The sequence below is a fragment of the Camelus ferus genome, chromosome 17 (assembly GCF_009834535.1).
Source record: "Camelus ferus isolate YT-003-E chromosome 17, BCGSAC_Cfer_1.0, whole genome shotgun sequence".
Taxonomy (NCBI): Eukaryota; Metazoa; Chordata; class Mammalia; order Artiodactyla; family Camelidae; genus Camelus; species Camelus ferus.
In genome coordinates this window covers 39,054,582-39,072,005 of record NC_045712.1, presented here as the reverse complement: position 1 = coordinate 39,072,005, position 17,424 = coordinate 39,054,582, and the positions used below count along the sequence as shown (strand labels likewise).

Below are 17,424 nucleotides of genomic sequence, written 5' to 3'. Positions count from 1 at the left end.
AGTCATGAAAAGACATGGAAGTAACTTAAACACATTATTATTAAGTGAAAGAATTCAACCTGATAAGGCTACATATTATATGACTCAACTCTATGACATTCTGGAAAAGGCAAAACTGCAGAGGCAGTAAAATGATCGGTGGTGGCTGGGAGTCCACAGGAGGGAGGAGGGGCAGGATAAAGAGGTATGACACAGAGATTTCTGAAGATGGTAAAACTATTTTGTGTGATCCCCTAATGGTGGCATCATGCATTTTCAAAACCCATAGAATGTTCAATACAGAGTGTACCCCAATGTCAGCTGTAGCCCTTAGTTAATAATAGTGCATTAATATTGGCCTACCAATTATAACAAACATACCATACTAATGCAAGATGTTGATAACAGGGGAAACTGTTTGGGAGAATTGGGGGCATATGGTAATTCTGTACTTCCAAAATAATTTTTCTGTAAAACTAAACTGCTCTAAAAAATAAACTCTGTTAATTTAAAAATTACATTGTAAATCAAGATTGCATAGTTTCTAATATTACATCTTTAAACAGATATATTCTGATTGCAAAATTATTTTCCATTAAAGTATTTTTAGAAGGATGCTAAAATGATTTCCTCTCTTACATAACACTGCTGTAATGGCCAAAAAAATACTCAGAAAACACTTTCCTTCAGTTGGAAACCTATTTAAAGTAACATCAAACATTCAATCCCAGGTTTAACTAATAAAAGTGTATCCAATTTAAAAAGAAATATTAAGGAAAAAAATTGAGCATAAATAAAACACTTACTTTTTCCCCTTACTTACCATAAAATGTCTCACATTTTGGGAGTATAACGTTTCAAAATTTCAAAATTCCATGTTTAGGAAATGGAATATTCCTTGCAAGTCTAGATTTTCTACTCTTGATCTGAAACCTCATAATGTCCCTATCCTGCAGACAATGGGTGTTCAGTCAATCTGGGTGAATGTCAAGGGTGTTAAAATTCTACCCCGTAAACACTTTTACTGATATATCCCATGGGTACTCTCACACTTCGATAAAATCCCCCGAAGTGAGGGCCTACGATTAATTGCTCTAATTATTAACATGTTTACAACAACAGTGAGAGGAAAAAACACAACTTCAGCTGACACCACTTGAAACACATGCCCTCAAGAGGGCTCTCAGCCTGGGATTTCTACTTCTCCCTGGTCCAGTCAACCTCCGGCTCTCCTATTTGATTCAGCACTTCCTCCTCTCTCTTCAAAGATCCAACACCTCTCTCTGCTTCCTCATTTTCAGCACTGACCTTGCCATTTCACGGAGAGACAGAAGCTTTCAGACGAGAACACCCACGAGCGCCCACCACCCCTCCCTTTGTACGGAGGTCCGACCTGTCCACTTGTGTCTGATCCCATTTGTTCCTCTTAATGGTCAAGGACATCCTTCTAGCTCTTCTCCGCCTTGGGGAAGCTGCTGCAATGCAGGGAGTGGCATCATCAAGGTGCAGCTCTGAATCTCCTCCAATTCATCTTTTAAAAATCCCTCACATATACATCACTCATGAAATGTTCTTGCCAAAACTGTTTAGACTTAATCTAATCAAGCCTTTCAACCTCATTTCCGATATAATATAGGGACAGAGGAACCAGTTTTTTTTAAGAAAGCAAAGGAAGGGAAAGAAAGGGAAGGGAAGGGAAAGGAAGGGAAGAGAGGAGGAGGGAAGGGGAGGGGACAGGAGAATTAGGGCAGGGCAGGGAAGGGAGGAAGGAAGAGAGGAAAAAAAAAAGAAAGAAAATACACCTTAAGGAAGCAATCAGACAGATCCACACTGTGAAACAGTCTATAGGAAAACTGACCTAGATGCTTCATAAGTCAGTGTCATAGTCACGTTATCAAAAATAAATGTGATCACAAATCAACACCTGAAAAGATGCTCAATATCACTAGTCATTAGAGAAACACAAATGCAGATACCGTATCTATTAGAATGGCTAAAATAAACAAAAAAAACTGACAATACCAAGTGCTGACCAGGATGTGAAGCAACTGGAACTCTCATATATTGCTGGTGAGAATGCAAAATGTTACAGCCATTGTGTAAAACAATTGGCAGTCTCTTACAATATCAAATAGTCCCTTAACATATTGCACAGCAATCCCACTCCTAGTATTTTACCCAAATCAAATGAAAACCTATATTCACACAAAACACTCTAGGTAAATGCTTACAGTAGCTCTATTCAAAATTGCAAAGACTGGAAACAATAAAAATATCCCTTTTTTACAGAATAAACCAACAAACTGTGATATATCAACACGATGGTATAATACGCAGCCACACAAAGGGAACTATTAATAAATGCAAGAACATGGACAATGAGCTAAAACAACATCTCTGTGATTACCTCTTTGACTTACAAACAGTTTAAGTTGGTTACATCAAAGTTTTAATTAAGAGGCACATGCATGAATTTTGGTGTTCCCTAACACATCTGTATGTCAAAATAGCTCTTTGCTTCTTAATTCAGAGAAACTAAACAAAACAAAGACTGGTTACTAAAGAGAATGAATGTATACATAAATCAAATATCAACTATTTAAGAGAAATCACCATTTAAAAATGTAATCTTTTAGAGTTACTTAGAAGGAATCTGGCTTTTATGCTTAAAGAAATTTACATTTATGGTCATGGTAGATTCAAGTTGCCATATAATGAAATGCTGTTATCATGCAATAAAACAGGATCCTCAAAAATCCTTCTCTGTTCAATCTAGTCAATAGGGCAGTTTACATCTCTCTGTTTTCTCCTCAATTTTATCATCACCAATTATTTTGTAGGACATTTTTTGTCCTTTGGCTTTTAACTAGATTAACTAAATATATAATCACTATTTTTAAAAAAGGAAAGACAACATAGAAAATTCAAAAGGAAAGAAATGATCCCAGTCTTAACAGCCAAAGAAAAACTACTGCTGTTAACATTTGGATTAGAGCCACCCAGGTCTTTTCCTATAGAAATGCATACAGGTAACATATACACGTAAGTTTTTCACTTAGCATTATATCATGGCCCTCTTTCCAATAATAAAACTTGATACACAGTTTTATTTTTATAGTGGTAGAAGGAGAGACTAACATTTAATCAGCTGTCTAATGTTGAACAAATAGCTCCTTTTCAGTCTTGAGCCTTACAGGCAACACCGTATGAAGAACTTGTGAGTCGTTCCTCTTAGAGTGTCTTCCTTTGGTGTCATTCTTATAGTAAAAGGTTTCCCCATTCAAAGATCAGCTAAGTATTTACCTTTAATTCTAGTACTTTAATGATTTTCATTTCTACATGTATATCCTTAATTTTACTGGATTTCAATCTAATGTATAATTTAAAGAGATTTAACTTTAAACATTCCACCTAAATGGCTAACCAGTTATCCCAACACCATTCAATATCCAATTCATTTTTTTCTTCTGACAGGAAATACCTACTGTAACACACACCAAAATTTGTGTATCTTTATACTTTTGACAGCTCCTAGACTTTCTACTCTGTTCCATTTATTTGTCTATTTATTCTGGTGCCAGTACAGTATTTTTTTAGTTACTGTAGCTTTGTAACATGTGATAAGGCAAACCCGTTCAAATTTTTTTTTTTTTTACATTTACCTTTAAGTTTATTGAAAATATACCAACCTGTTCAAACATTCTTGAGCATCTACTATTCATGAGGCATCGTCCAAGGAGGGAGGGGTAGCAAATGAAACAAGACATGATCTACCCACTATTACCCTCCAGTTTATCTTATTAAGAAAACAGTTAAGAACCACTGATGGCAATTTTTTAATTGTTAAATCAATATATCATCACATACAAGTGATTCGTGGATCAAATGGAACAATCTCAACACGAATCCAAGACACTGCACTTGTGGTAAGCTCAGAGAAGGACATAATGGCCCAATGGACGGAGCACCCCTCATCTGAAATGTCCTTACAGCTCCCTTACTGTCAGACGTACTTGGGGTGTGATCATGTGCAAAGCACCTGGGAAGATGAGGTGACGTGGTCTCCCTGTTTGGACAAAGCATAATCTCAACAGAAGGCGCCTATGGCTGCTTATGAGCAGAAAAAGGAGAAGAATCACTTACACTTGGACAGAACCTTCTGACTTTGGCAGGGGACAGCCCACCTGCACACCACAGGCACACATGGTGGGTGAGGGTGGGAACGTCTTGATGCTATTTCATTCACCACAGCCAATCTCTGGGGAAGCAGGTCTCGCTTTTTAAGTTAATATTTTAACACAGTGCCAGGCCCTCTGCGTAGGAACTACATCCCCACTTGACAGATGAGGAAACTGAGGGTCAGGTCTTACCTCTTCATGGCTCTATCTGCTCTGATTGCTTATACCTGTGATGACATAGGTTGGCCTTCTAGTTGGGGAGAAGTTTTCAGGCACAAGTAATTAATTAATAAATACTTAACTTTTACCCCTATGTGGTGTTCATAATTTCCCTCATTTTAAACAATACAGAATACTTGTACCATGCAAATGTGGCAGAGAATTAAAAAATAAATGGACTGTGGTTAACACCTGGCAAAAGCTTAAGAAATCAAGTCATTGAAAAAGGTCTGCTAGATTATTAGACTTCCAAATTCTATCTCTATTTTAAGGTTAGAGCACCCAAAAGCAACACCAAGTGCCTGGGTAATTAGATAATCCGCAACCCCCTGAAGAAATGCCTCTACAAATTAAAGCACTTTAGAAACTACACCAAACGATTTGAATGGCCTATTGTGCACATTTTCTAAAACTAACCTGGAGGACAGTGGTCATTATGTAGATCAAGGTTCCCTATTCAAGGAATTACATGATAAAGTCATCTTTGAGCTTAATTCAGAAAAATGTGTCTCTGAAGAAGTTCTATGCTTTCTTTTGCTTAATAACAACAACGAAAAGATGCACTACCTTTCCCTTTCTAATTCAGCTGGCAGGAGAAATTCAGGGCATGATTTAAAGCCCAACTGTATGAAATATTCCCTCTTCTGTGGGTGAAAAAGAACACACTGTCTCTTTGATCCCGGATATTCTCTAAAAGTTTCTTAACCTCATTATCCTATTCACATTTTTAACGTTGTTGTTACTTTCTTCTTCACGGAGGTAAAGGAAGAAATAAAAAATAAATATTAAATGTTAATGTTAACTAATTCAGAAGTTGGACAATATACAAAACTCAGTAATGTAGCAAAAATTACCAAATTCCCAGGATCCAGTGAGAAGAAAAGAACCACAGAAGTAATGACCTTTAGTAAAAGGTGTTGGGTATGTCTGATCTGAAGAGAGCTTTAAAAAAGACAGACAGAAAGGGAAAGTTGATGGCTGCAGGCATTTCTAAGTAATAGTATTGCACAGACTAAGTAGGAGAAAAGTTAATTACCAAATGGTTAAAATCAAAATGTAATAATGGGATTCGAGAAACTTGTGGAATAAACAAATGAGCTTTTATTTCTCCTCCCCTTTCCTCCAAAATCTCACTAAAATGACAGTCTAGCACCCAAACCCAAGTGAAGCTCGGGAGGCAGGGCTCTGAAACCTTGGAAGAGCCAGGTGAAGGTGTGCAGAGGATGGGGACCCCCCCGCTGGCCCCTCTCTCCTTCCCTTGAGAGCCAAGCCCTGGGCCTCCCCCAGCCCACGGAAGGACAAAAGACCTCTCTCCAGCGAACACAACAACAAAAAAGCCATTACACCGAGGGAGGAGTTAGGAGACACAGACAAGGCAGGGAACAGAAGTAAACTCCAGAGAGATAACACTGTGTTTGTGAAACAAAGTATATACCATTATTTTTAAAAGGAGGTGGACACATTCAGAGACCAATGTGGATGGTACACATATGGATGCTAGCATATGATAGCAGAAATGAATTCAATAGAAGAATTAGAGAATACTGTTGGGAAAATCTTCTCAAATAGACATTTTTGTCTATTTGACAAAACAGAGCAAAACAAACCAAAAAAAAAAAAAAGAGAGAGAGAGAGAGAGAGACAGAAAATGGGGGCAGGGAAGAATACACAACAAATGACAAGTCCAGATAATGTAATAGATGTCCAGAAATAGAGAAGACAGAAGATGGGAAATGATGATTTTCCAGGAAATAATTCAAGATATTTCACAGAACTGAAGAATAGGAGTTTGCAATTATCAAGTTTAATTGATGGGAAAGGAAAAAAAAAACCCACAAAGGCATATTATTATGAAATTTCCAAACACCAGGGAGAAAGAGAAGTCTGTGGAAGCTTCTAGAGAGAATGAACAGGTCACATGTGAAAGGCCAGGGGTCAGACTGGCATCAGCCTCTCCATAGCAACACCCTCCACATGTGCAGAGGAAGTGAGCACGAAGATGTTTCCTGACAGGCGAGATTCCAAAACCTCTCTCCTGTACCTGCCAACACAAGGAAGGGGCCTAAGAGAGGGAATGGGAGCGAGACAGGAAATTCTCCAGAAGTTGAATGTGAGGATGAGGACCACGCAGCACATTCAGAGAGGAGCCCGGCAGGAGGAACAGGACCACGTGGACTCCTGGAACACCCTCTCCAAGGAAAACAACAAACAAAACGAGGGTAGGTCATCGGATGTGCGGAAGCACACCAAGTTTAGGAAAGGAGCCGTAACAGGTACACAGAAGACCAAGCAAACGAAAAATAAGGCAGTCATCAACTCTATTATGTTTAAGGAAACATGATCATGGCACATGGCATGCTTCACTGTAAATTATATTTGCATAATATAACTATTTAAAGATTAATTTAAGCAAAAGCTATGATGTAAGATGACACTGGGAGGATGGAGGAAGAGAAGAGTACGGTGGGTATAAAAGCAAGCACATTACATGGTAGAGAGTCGGTAACACTGAAAAACACACTACCTGGAAATGTCGAGGTTCCTAGCAGAAGAAAGGGCTAAAATGCTGAGTCACTGACTCTAGGAAATTAGAAAGGGGCAGTGACCTGTTTTGTTATTATTCTTCAAAGGATATTTGGCTTTTAAAATTGTGAGTATGCATTATTTTAAAAAAATAAAGTATGATTAGAAAAGGAAACTGAGTCTGTGGTCAATTTTAAAGAAAAATGTGTAAAATCTAGTTTTTAAAATTACGGTAAGTACTAAGACTCTCAGTTTGTGCCTTTAGAGAACCAAGGGCACTCAGGGCTGGAAGCACCTGAGCAGTCAGCCAATTTACGCCACCTGCCCCGCCCCGCCTCCTCTCCCCCAAGTGAAGCCAGCTCTCCCTGAGCAGCCCTGCTCCAGGAACCGCTCCCAGGCAGCCACGCCCTCTGGAACAGGCATCTCAGGGGACAACATGCTCAGATGGACATGCTAACTGTCCTTAGTCCCCGAACCGCTTCTTTTCCGAGTTTCTACTTCTGGTCACTCTCTGCCTCCCAAGGGGCTCTCTCTGCTTCCCAAACTGTGACACCAAAATGGGCAGGGCCAACAGTTCCTGTGTTCCCAAAGTCCCTGTCAGGGAGAGCAGCCAGACGAAGACAGGTACCGCATGGGGCAACTCCAAACCCTCCCAGGGAGGTCGCAGGGTGGAACCTGGGCTGGGGGCTCACAGGCTTCCCACTGGGCTGGGAACAGGGCAGGATCGGGGGGCCCAGCTCCCACCAGAGCCCCGGCCGCACCCACTGCAGTCAGGGAGCCAGGAGGCCAGCTTCCAGAAGAAACGGGTAATGGACAGGCAATCCAATAAAGAGGACATTGCTGTTAGAGAAAGAGACTGTTTATTGAATTTACATCTTAAGAGATTCAATTTTGGGCCATGTTCAAGAATTACTTAATTATATCTTCTCCTTAGGAACAAATGATTTTATGTTATAAGCTTCCTGTGCTCAGGGCGCTGATGAGTGATCAGCACCAAACGCCACAAAGCAAAAATCCAACAAGATGATCCTTCCTTAAAAAAAAAAAAAATTCATCCTTTTCTTTGTCTTTATTTATTTGTAGGGGGAAAGAATGCTCTCCTTGGTAACTACCCAAAGTGAAAAAGATTGGCTTCCAGGCCCTTGGTCTTTTTCTTGGTGAGCTTAGTAACCATACATCTTTAAAGTCTAGTTTTGAGGAATCTTACAGTTTTTTCCCTTCGGTGGCATATTTTGTTCTTTTCATTTGGATGTCATCAAAGAAGCCACACTTCCGCTACTAGATTCCCATGTAACTTATGGTCCACAAGGGTTGTCTGGGCCTTCATTCAACACTTGGCCTGTTTCCTAACCATGAAATAGACATGAATGACTCAAATCAGCTGCCCAGACCTCACACTGCTCAATGGATCTATAAGCCAATATTGTCCACGACTGATCACAGATGTGGGGGCTGCACTCTCTCCCAATGACATGACCAATCAACTAAATATTTGGACTTCCTAGGCTGGCAGCTTCCTGCACTGCTGAATAGGGATCCAGGATGAGCTAAAGGAACTGATTACATACCCTTCAGGGTGACCGCCAAAGACACCAGGGGCAAAGAGGAGGCAGCAACTCTTCACAACAATACTGTGGAGATCACACAGTGAGACAGGAGGAACTCTTCAATAATTTCCATTTCAGGTGCTCAAAGCATGTTGTGATTTGACTAGCTAATATTCCAAGTACATGCTAGAGAAAAAAATTTTTCTTTTTCTGGGCTATAGAAGCTTTCTGTCACAGCAAAAAAAAAAAAAGTCTCTATTTCCTGGTGACTGAACAAAGGACACAGAAAAAGTCTTTCTCTATGAGGACAAGAGGAAAAGCAGAAAGTATAGTGACACCCACAGAATTAATGAGCCAGCATTTTGTTCACTTTCTTAACGTTGCTAATGGCACCAGGAAACAAAAGTGTTATCCGGCCTGCCTCACTGGCATACACCATAATATCTTTAAAAGTGAGATTACTTAACAAAATTTAAAACCTGTTTTTATTCCCTCACGGTCATAAGCAAAAAAGACTGTCTTATAACGAACAAACAACTACTTAAACATTTACAAATAAAACCCTACTTTCTTTGAAGAGATCTTCTATTGTAACTAATCATAATCCCATATAAAAATGAGTAATGCCATAAAGTACACTATGTATCAATACAGTGCTTTAAAGATTTGGAAGTCCCTGAATACTATTTCTTCTGATCGTCATAGTAACTGTACCAAGTAGTTATCAACATGACACACAGATGAGGAAAAAACAACCTGAAACTCGGAGGCTTGCTTAATGTCACCCAGTTTTCAGGGAGTTGGGGCTGGAATCAGACTTTTGACAACCAGCCCTGTTCTACTTTTCTTGTTAAATCTACTCACACCGCCAACAGCAAAAACCTTGGATGGTGTATGTATAGCTCTCCCTCTATGTATTCCTTCCTGTTGCAATAAGCATTCAGCCTAAAAGTTACTGAAATTCTGAAACTTTTCATGTAAACACAAGCAAAATATAAAATAACCCAAATCCTGGCAGTTTGGAAGAGGGCGGGAAAAGCATTTTAGAGATCACCCTTTAAAGCAGTGAGATCATATTTTAGAATCATAATGGCAGAGATTAAAAGCTTGGTAATATCCTATACCCCTGGCATTGCGCAGAAGACAGCATCAGAGAACAGATATTTGCTACGTACTCAAACTGATCTAGACCACGGAGAAGGATGAAAAGGTATCCCAATTCATTCAAAGAAGCTAGAATATACTTAATACCAAAACCTGATCTTTTAAAAAAGGCCAAATTCACTTAAATATAACTACAGAGATATAGATATAGAGATATAATTATAGATGCAAAAACTCTAACTATTGTACTGGTAAAAAGAGTCCAGCAGTGAATCAATAGAATAATGTAACATGACCAAGCAGGGTTTATTTCAAGAATGCAGAAATTGCTCACCATTAGAAAAACTGTCAATGTAATTTATTACATTGACACTTTTTAAAAGTGAAAAACTAACAACCATATCGATAAAACACAGGGGCTAAAATTTTTTTTGGTAAAATTCAATAGACATTCCTAATTAAAACAAGCAAGCAAGCAAACAAACTACCTAAAACAGAAATAGAAAAAAGATACTTAAATGAGATCAAGGCCATTACTACAAACACACAACTCATTAAACAGGGAAATACTTAGCCTATTACCATTTAAGTCAAAACTAAGACAGGGATGTTTACTATTCTATCCAACGCTGTCTTGGAGGCCCTAGCTAGTGCAATAAGACACAAAATACATGGTATAAGCATTGGCAGAGACGAAAAAACATCTGTATTTGCAGCCTTTAGTATCAACACAAGGAACAACTAACAACAGATTATCAGTAATAGGAGAGCCTAGTACTTGTTGGATATAAATTTTTTAAAAGTTTTTCTTTATACTAGTAAGGTATTCAGCACCACCGAGGACTCACTTTTCTTTTTTCAAAGAGTCCTGAACAGCTTTTCGGCTGAAACTATGAGGAGCTGCAGGTGCCGTGTCAGGCTACAGCAATGAGATTCAGTTTGCCCACGTACTGCCAATGACAACTGCATCACGGCAGCCACCTGAGGACAGCCACTGAGAAAGGCAGTCAATTTCAGAGGTGTTAAAATGTGAGAAAATATGCCCTTAGAACCAACGAAATATGGTGGTATCATCTGTTAAGCTTTTATCCTCAACTGTAACTTTACAGAACTGGTACCTAAAACCACAGCTGAATGTAACTAACCTGAAGTTTTAAACCCTGAAGAGACACAGGCACATATCCGCACACCCCCATTACAGAAGTTATCCCAACAAATACCTGAACTTTATCAGTGTATGCATTCTGAATTAGGTTGGCATAATCTAGGAAGGCTTATTAGCAAGGCTGGATAAGCTTCCAGAAGACCTATCTGGAAGGTCTCCCTAGAATGGTGGCCAAAGACACAGCCAAAGAAGAAACATCTGTAAAAGGTTTATGGACGGGGGTGGGGAGGGTGGTGTGTGACTCAAATTTCTCAGTAAGGAAGTTATACACTGGGGGAAGAGGTATAAAATTTTATAAACTCCAAACACTTTTTTAAAGGGTAAACAAAGTGTTACTACTGTGAGACCATTCCCGTGAGTAAAGTGTGGCTTTGGCAGAGAAACTGGACACATTCCCAGCCTTGCACCCTGGTTTGGCCTCACCAAGTCTGGAATCCCAGCTGCTGCATGGGTTACAGCAGAAACAGCAATTCTGTTCCCTTCGGGTGGTTAAAGACCCAGGGAAGAAGAAGTAAACAGAACAACTTTGGGTAAGTCCTATCATAAGGGTGTCACAACATTAAAAAAAAAAATCACTGAGCTATTTTGTGCTTCCTTCTTTTAACATGCTTGAAATCCTGAAGAATTTAATCTACTACTTTATGGCTTAGATGTATTTGTCGAGTCACCTGATGCTCAGAAGACTCTGCTTGTTCGGCTGCAAGGATGCTCTGCCAAGATTTTGGCAGGGTTGAGTCAGATACATGAAATCCGCAAATTAAGTTTAGATGTTAATTAATTTTGTGTTGGGGTAAATAGTTTAGGGAATCCTAATGTGTTTACTTACAAGTTTCCTGAATGTTAATCAAAATATAAATAAAAGTGATGATGATTTCCATGTAAAATTTACTAGGTTTGTAAATAAGCTTTATAAGTTGAGCATAAGAAACTTTTTTTTTAAATAATCAAGGGTTTTAGTAACTTGAATGTTAAAACACAAGTAGCTTGAATAATCCTTTCCAACACAACCCCACTGACAGAAAGAGAACCTAAAGAATTAGAAGAGGTGAAGGAGATCTGTGAAATCACTCGGACAAAGCTCCTCAGAAAGCAAACAGGGGAAAGACTTAAAGAGGCCATAACACGACACTGAGACTAAGATTCCCACCCTGACGAGAAAGACAGTGATATTATTCACCTTCCGATCTGCCCAGAGCGCAGCATCATGTCTACACATGACGGATGGTCTGCAGAATGGAACTAAATCTTCCTGGGGCTTGGGGGGAAGAAGAGGGTGGAAAATGACAGGGAGTGTTATGGGGACACTGGAGAGGAGAGGCAAGGAAACCTGCTGGGGAGCCATCTCAAGGTCCTTGCTCAAATTACTTCACCCACATCACATCTGTGACACAGAGCACGAGGAGGACAAGTGCATCAGTGTAGACAGTGGATTCCATCTGCTGAGCTCCCTTCTCATCTTAAAAGCAAACTGAAGATCATTAAAATTATGCATCTGTTGCACCTCAATGTTCACAGCAGCACTATTTACAATAGCAAAGACATGGAAACAACCCAAATGTCCAATGACAGATCACTGGATAAAGAAGATGTGGTATAGACATACAATGGAATACTACTCAGCCATAAAAAAGAATAAAATAATGCCATTTGGAGCAACAGTGATGGACCTGGAGACTGTCATTCTAAGTGAAGTTAGAAAGAGAAGGAAAAATACCATATAATATCACTTACATGTGGAATCTTTAAAAAAGGACACAAATGAACTTATCTACAAAACAGAAACAGACTCACAGACATAAAGAACAAACTTACGGTAACCAGAGGGTAAAGGGGGTGGGAAAGGATAAACTGGGAATTCAAAATTTGCACCTCTTGGGGAGTAATGGAAATGTTAGCTATCTTGATTGTGGTGGTGGTTTCATGGGTGTATATACATCTATTAATTCATCAAATTGTACATCTGAAATATGTGTAGTTTACTGTACAGGAATCATACCACAATAAAGGTGTTAAGAAAAAACATATGCAGGTGTAAACCACTGGCTGAAGGCATCCTTTTCTATAGCCAATAAAATCAAACTGTTAAAACATTCTAGGATTCAGACACTGGAACAATATGGGCTCCCTCTAGTGGTTTAAACGTCTTTAAATTACTTTATTTTGATCATCTACTTTTATTTTTATTTTTCATATCGCCTAGTCCTTTTCCTTTAGGGAAATCCAAATTTCACAAATAGTTCACTACACACAGTAATCCCAGTAGGTGAGGAGAGGGAAGTAGGCCCAGAAACCAAGTGTGACGGCTCCACATCACAAAGCAAGTTTATCTGGTCCCTTTGAGATCAATCAGAAGCTCACACAGCAATGAATGAAGAGATGGAGACAGACAGAGCTAAGCCAGGTGATACAGGGGCACTGGACAAAGAGACCAGCATCAGGCAAAGGGCAGTGAGGTGCACCATAACATAAAAAAATTAATTTTCTCATGTGGCCATGAAATCACTTCTGAAGAAATTTAAAAGCATTTATTTCTAATGGGCTGTAGGCCAATCCCAGCCTGAGCCTGCAGGCTGCTATGGCCACTGTGACAGTTAAGTCTGTCTGGATTTTTCCATGCTGTCATGTACAGAAATATCTCATCATTGCACAGTCATGCATCCCATTAAAGACTGCACTCCGGTGAGGTGGTTTTATGGCTAAGAGAGGAGGATTTATTTATTTGTTTATTTATTTATACAAACCTGAGGTTTCAGCAAAACCAAAACCCAATGTTCACAGCAGCACTATATACAACAGCCAAGACATGGAAACAACCTCAATGTCCATCGACAGACGACTGGATAAAGAAGCTGTGATAGATTTATACAATGGAATATTACTCAGCCATAAAAAGGATAAAACAATGCCATTTCCAGCAACATGGATGACCTGTAGAATGTCATTCTAACTGAAGTAAGCCAGAAAGAGAAAGAAAAATACCATATGATATCAGTTATATGTGGAATCTTAAAAAAAACAAACTTATTTACAAAACAGAAACAGACTCACAGACGTAGAAAACAAACTTCCGGTTACCAGGGAGGGAAGGGGGGTGGGAAGGGATAAATTGTGAGCTGAAGATTTGCAGATACTAACTACTATATATAAAATAGATAAACAATAAGCTTACACTGTATAGCACAGGGAACCACAGTCAATACGTTGTAGTAACTTATGATTAAAAATATGGGAAAACAAAAAAAAATTACCAACAGGTCCAAAGTCTCTTTTCAAAGATGATGGTAAAAAGCTGAATGAGGCTCGTGCGCCCGCTTCGCCGGGGGCCGGCAGCTGGCGGCCACCCTGGCCGAGGAGGCGCCGTGCGACTTGCTTGCCGTGGGGCCGGCGCTGGGCCCCGACGACGGCCATGGGGGTGCTGGCCGCCCCGGGGCCCTGCCTACGGCCCCCCGCAAGGACGCGGCGCTGCTGGAGTGGGTGGCGCCGCCGGCCCTCGGCCTGGCGCTGGGCGGGGCAGAGGCAGGGCCGGTCGAGGGCCGGCGGCGCTGCGGGCCAAGTGGCGCGGGATGTTCGCACCCGGGGCTCCCTCGGGGCCGGGCCGCAGCTGCTGGTGCTCAGCGCCCTGCCCGAGAAGCCGCAGCCCGAGCCCGGGGCGGAGCGCGCCCCTGCCGCGGGGCGCTGCTGGCGCTTCTGGAGGACCGTGCAGGCCCGCCGGGCCCAGGCCGAGGACGCGCTACCCGCTGCAGCGGGCGGCGGAGGTGTCGGCGGAGGTGTCGGCGGAGCTGGGGGCCGAGTGCGTGTGCGCCCCCTCCCCGGGAAGGAAATGATAGCCAGAAAAACCTGGGGAACCTCCTCTCAACGTTGTTCTTTGAATTGACACAAATCACTGCAGCCAAGAACAGTCTGCATTTCCTCACCTTTCTGACCCACAGCAGGCCCAAGTCTGTTTTGGTGGTCTGAGAAGAAAAAAGATGAAAAAAGATGAGCTTCTAAAGTTTTGGGAAAACTATATTTTAATTATGGAAACTCTTGAAGGGAATCAGATACATGTTATAAAAGCCAGTTTTACCAAAGCTAAACAATCTGTTTGAATATGCAGTGTCAGAGGAAAACGGACGCTGGCTCTGTCACCCATCCTGGCACCTGTGTATTTATAAGAATGTTTGAAAGTGGAAACAAAATCCTGACCAAAGAAGGTGTTACCCGTTTTTTAGAATTGTGTGAAACAAGTGCTCTCTCATTTTTACCAGAATTTTCTGAGTTTATTGTTGGACCGTTGATGGACGCACTCGTTGATGGACGCACTTTCAGAGCTCTCTGTATAGCAGGTAGTTTCCTGTTAAAGTTTATTCAGAAAATGACAGACATTGGTGTGCTGTTCCCATTCTGCTTCTGTCTAAGGCTTTGGCAAACGTCCCAGGATGTAAAGCTCTGGGTATAGAAGGCCTTCTTGCCCTCAGGGATGTCCTTCAGTGCACCATGATCACACATCAGATTCTGCTGAGGGGCGGCCCAGCGCTGTCTCCTTCAGACGGCCGTGAATCTGGTGGATGTAGAGAAAGTGTCACTGTTGGACCTCTCAACTTTTCTCATGTCTGTGAGGCAAGAGGAGTCCTTAGGACGACGAACTTCACTGTGGACAGAGGTATTCAATTTTGTTCAAGTACCTAAATAAGGTCTGTTCATTGCAATGATACGTATAGTTTGCACATTGTGATTAATCCATCCCAAGCTTATTTTGGTATCTGGTGTGAGCTGTGAGGTGTAAATGAAAAAAATGCGTGTAAACATGTTTCAGACTGTGCTTAGCCCATGCTCAGTATCCGCTACGACTCGTCTTTTCCCGTTGGTTTCATCAGGCAGCTGTGTGTTTTGTTTGTTTTTAAGGAACCAGCCCTTAGATTTCTTTCTTAATTTCTCAATTCCCTCATTCATTCACACTTGTTTTAATTTTTCCTTCTTTTACCTTCTTTTAGTATGTCTTGCTGATCTCATAGTGTCTTCATTTATTGAAAATTCAATTGCACATCTTCCGCACACCAGGTGTTGTGCCAGGTGTTGGGAATGCAGTGGTCAGCAGATAAACATGCCCTGTTCCCAAGAAGCTTATAGGTTTTTTATTTTCCATTTTTCCATCACATTTATATTTTTTTTTAACATTTTTAGGAAGCTTATAGTTAGCCCAGACTTTAATTCTCTTTAATAATAAAAGCATATCTGTATACAGATAGATAGGCAGATGTATGAGTGTAGATATGGCTGTTTTCTATAACTTTTGCTGTAGAGTCATATTCTCATTATTGTGTAAATCTCTACTGTTGAATAATAGAAAATTGTTAATATTCAGGATCAACAAAGGATCAGCCCGAAGAGGAACACACCAAGGCACATAGTCATCAAATTGACAAAAATAAAGGATAAGGAGAAAATATTAAAATTAACAGTAGAAAAGCAACAAAAAACATACACGTGAACTCCCATAAGGCCATCAGCTGATTTTTCAGCAGAAACTCTACAGGCCAGAAAGAAGTGCCACGACATATTTAAAGTGATGAAAGGGGGAAACTTACAATCAAGAATACTCTTTTAAAAGCTTCACAGATAACCAAAAGCTAAAAGATTTCAGCACCACCAAACCAGCTTTACAATAGATGTTAAAGGACCTTCTCTAGGTATCAAACCATAAGAAAAGAGAACAAAAAGAAGAAAAAGAAAAAAAAAAAAAAAAAAAAAAAAGACAGACCTACAAAAGATTGCTTTGGCTGTTCAGGGTCTTTTGTGGTTCCTTATAAATTTTGGAATTGTTTGTTCTAGTTCTGTGAGGAGTGTTGGGAGTCTTTTGATGGGGGTTGCATTGCATCTGTGGATTGCTTTGGGTAGTGTGGCCATATTGATAATGTTGATTCTTCCAATCCAAGAGCACAAGAAATCTTTCCATTTCTTTGTGTCATTTCAGTTTTTGGAGTATAGGTAACCTCCTTGCTTAAGTTTATTTCTAGGTATTTTGTTGTCTTGATGTAATAGAAATGTCTCAGTCAGTTAAAAATTTCTGGTTTTTGAAGTGAAAAAAAAAGTGAATGAAGGGCTGCAAATGGCAAAATGCCCTTCTTTTTTATGGGTGAGTTGTATTCCATATATATATATATTATATGGAATATATATATATATATGCTGCATCTTCATTATCTAGTCAACTATTGATGTGCACTTAGGATGCTTCCATTTCTTGGCAATTATAAATAATGTTGCTACTAATAGCAAGGTGTATGTATCTTTTTGAATTAATTTTTATTTTGTGGTTGGCTTTATTCCTTTGATAACTATGTAAGTTTAAAAAGCTAAAGCTCTAAACGTTCTCAGAAACAATGAACAGTACATATATGTAAATTTTCAAAATAAACCTGCAGTTAAAAAAAAAAAGATCTATCAAACCATGAGAGACATGGAAGAAACTTGAAAGACTTAATAATAAATGAAAAAAGCCAGTCTGAAAAGGCTACAAACTGTAATATTCCAACCAAATGACATTCTGGAAAAGGCACAGCTACAGAAACAACAAAAAGATCATGGGGAGAGGGAGGGAGTGAGGGAGGGATGAATAGATGGAGCACAAGGGATTTTTAGGGCAATGAAATTATTCTGTGTGATACTATAGTGGCTACATGTGATTATGCATTTGTCAAAGCCCACAGAATGTACAGCATCAAGAGTG

At 40.0% G+C, this 17,424-nt stretch overlaps 1 protein-coding gene across 10 annotated transcripts in view; it reads right to left on the bottom strand.

Annotated features, from left to right (window-relative positions):
* Positions 1–17,424, bottom strand: part of ANO10 (anoctamin 10) — a 221,949-nt gene that overhangs the window by 74,599 nt on the left and 129,926 nt on the right. The window contains exon 12 of one of the 10 annotated variants that reach the window (XM_032459087.1): positions 14,952–15,255. The exons of the other annotated variants lie outside the window; for them this stretch is intronic. Coding sequence (XP_032314978.1) covers positions 15,196–15,255 — 60 coding nt within the window. The 3' untranslated portion in view covers positions 14,952–15,195. Of the gene's footprint in view, positions 1–14,951; positions 15,256–17,424 lie in introns of those variants that run through there. 10 annotated transcript variants of the gene reach the window in all.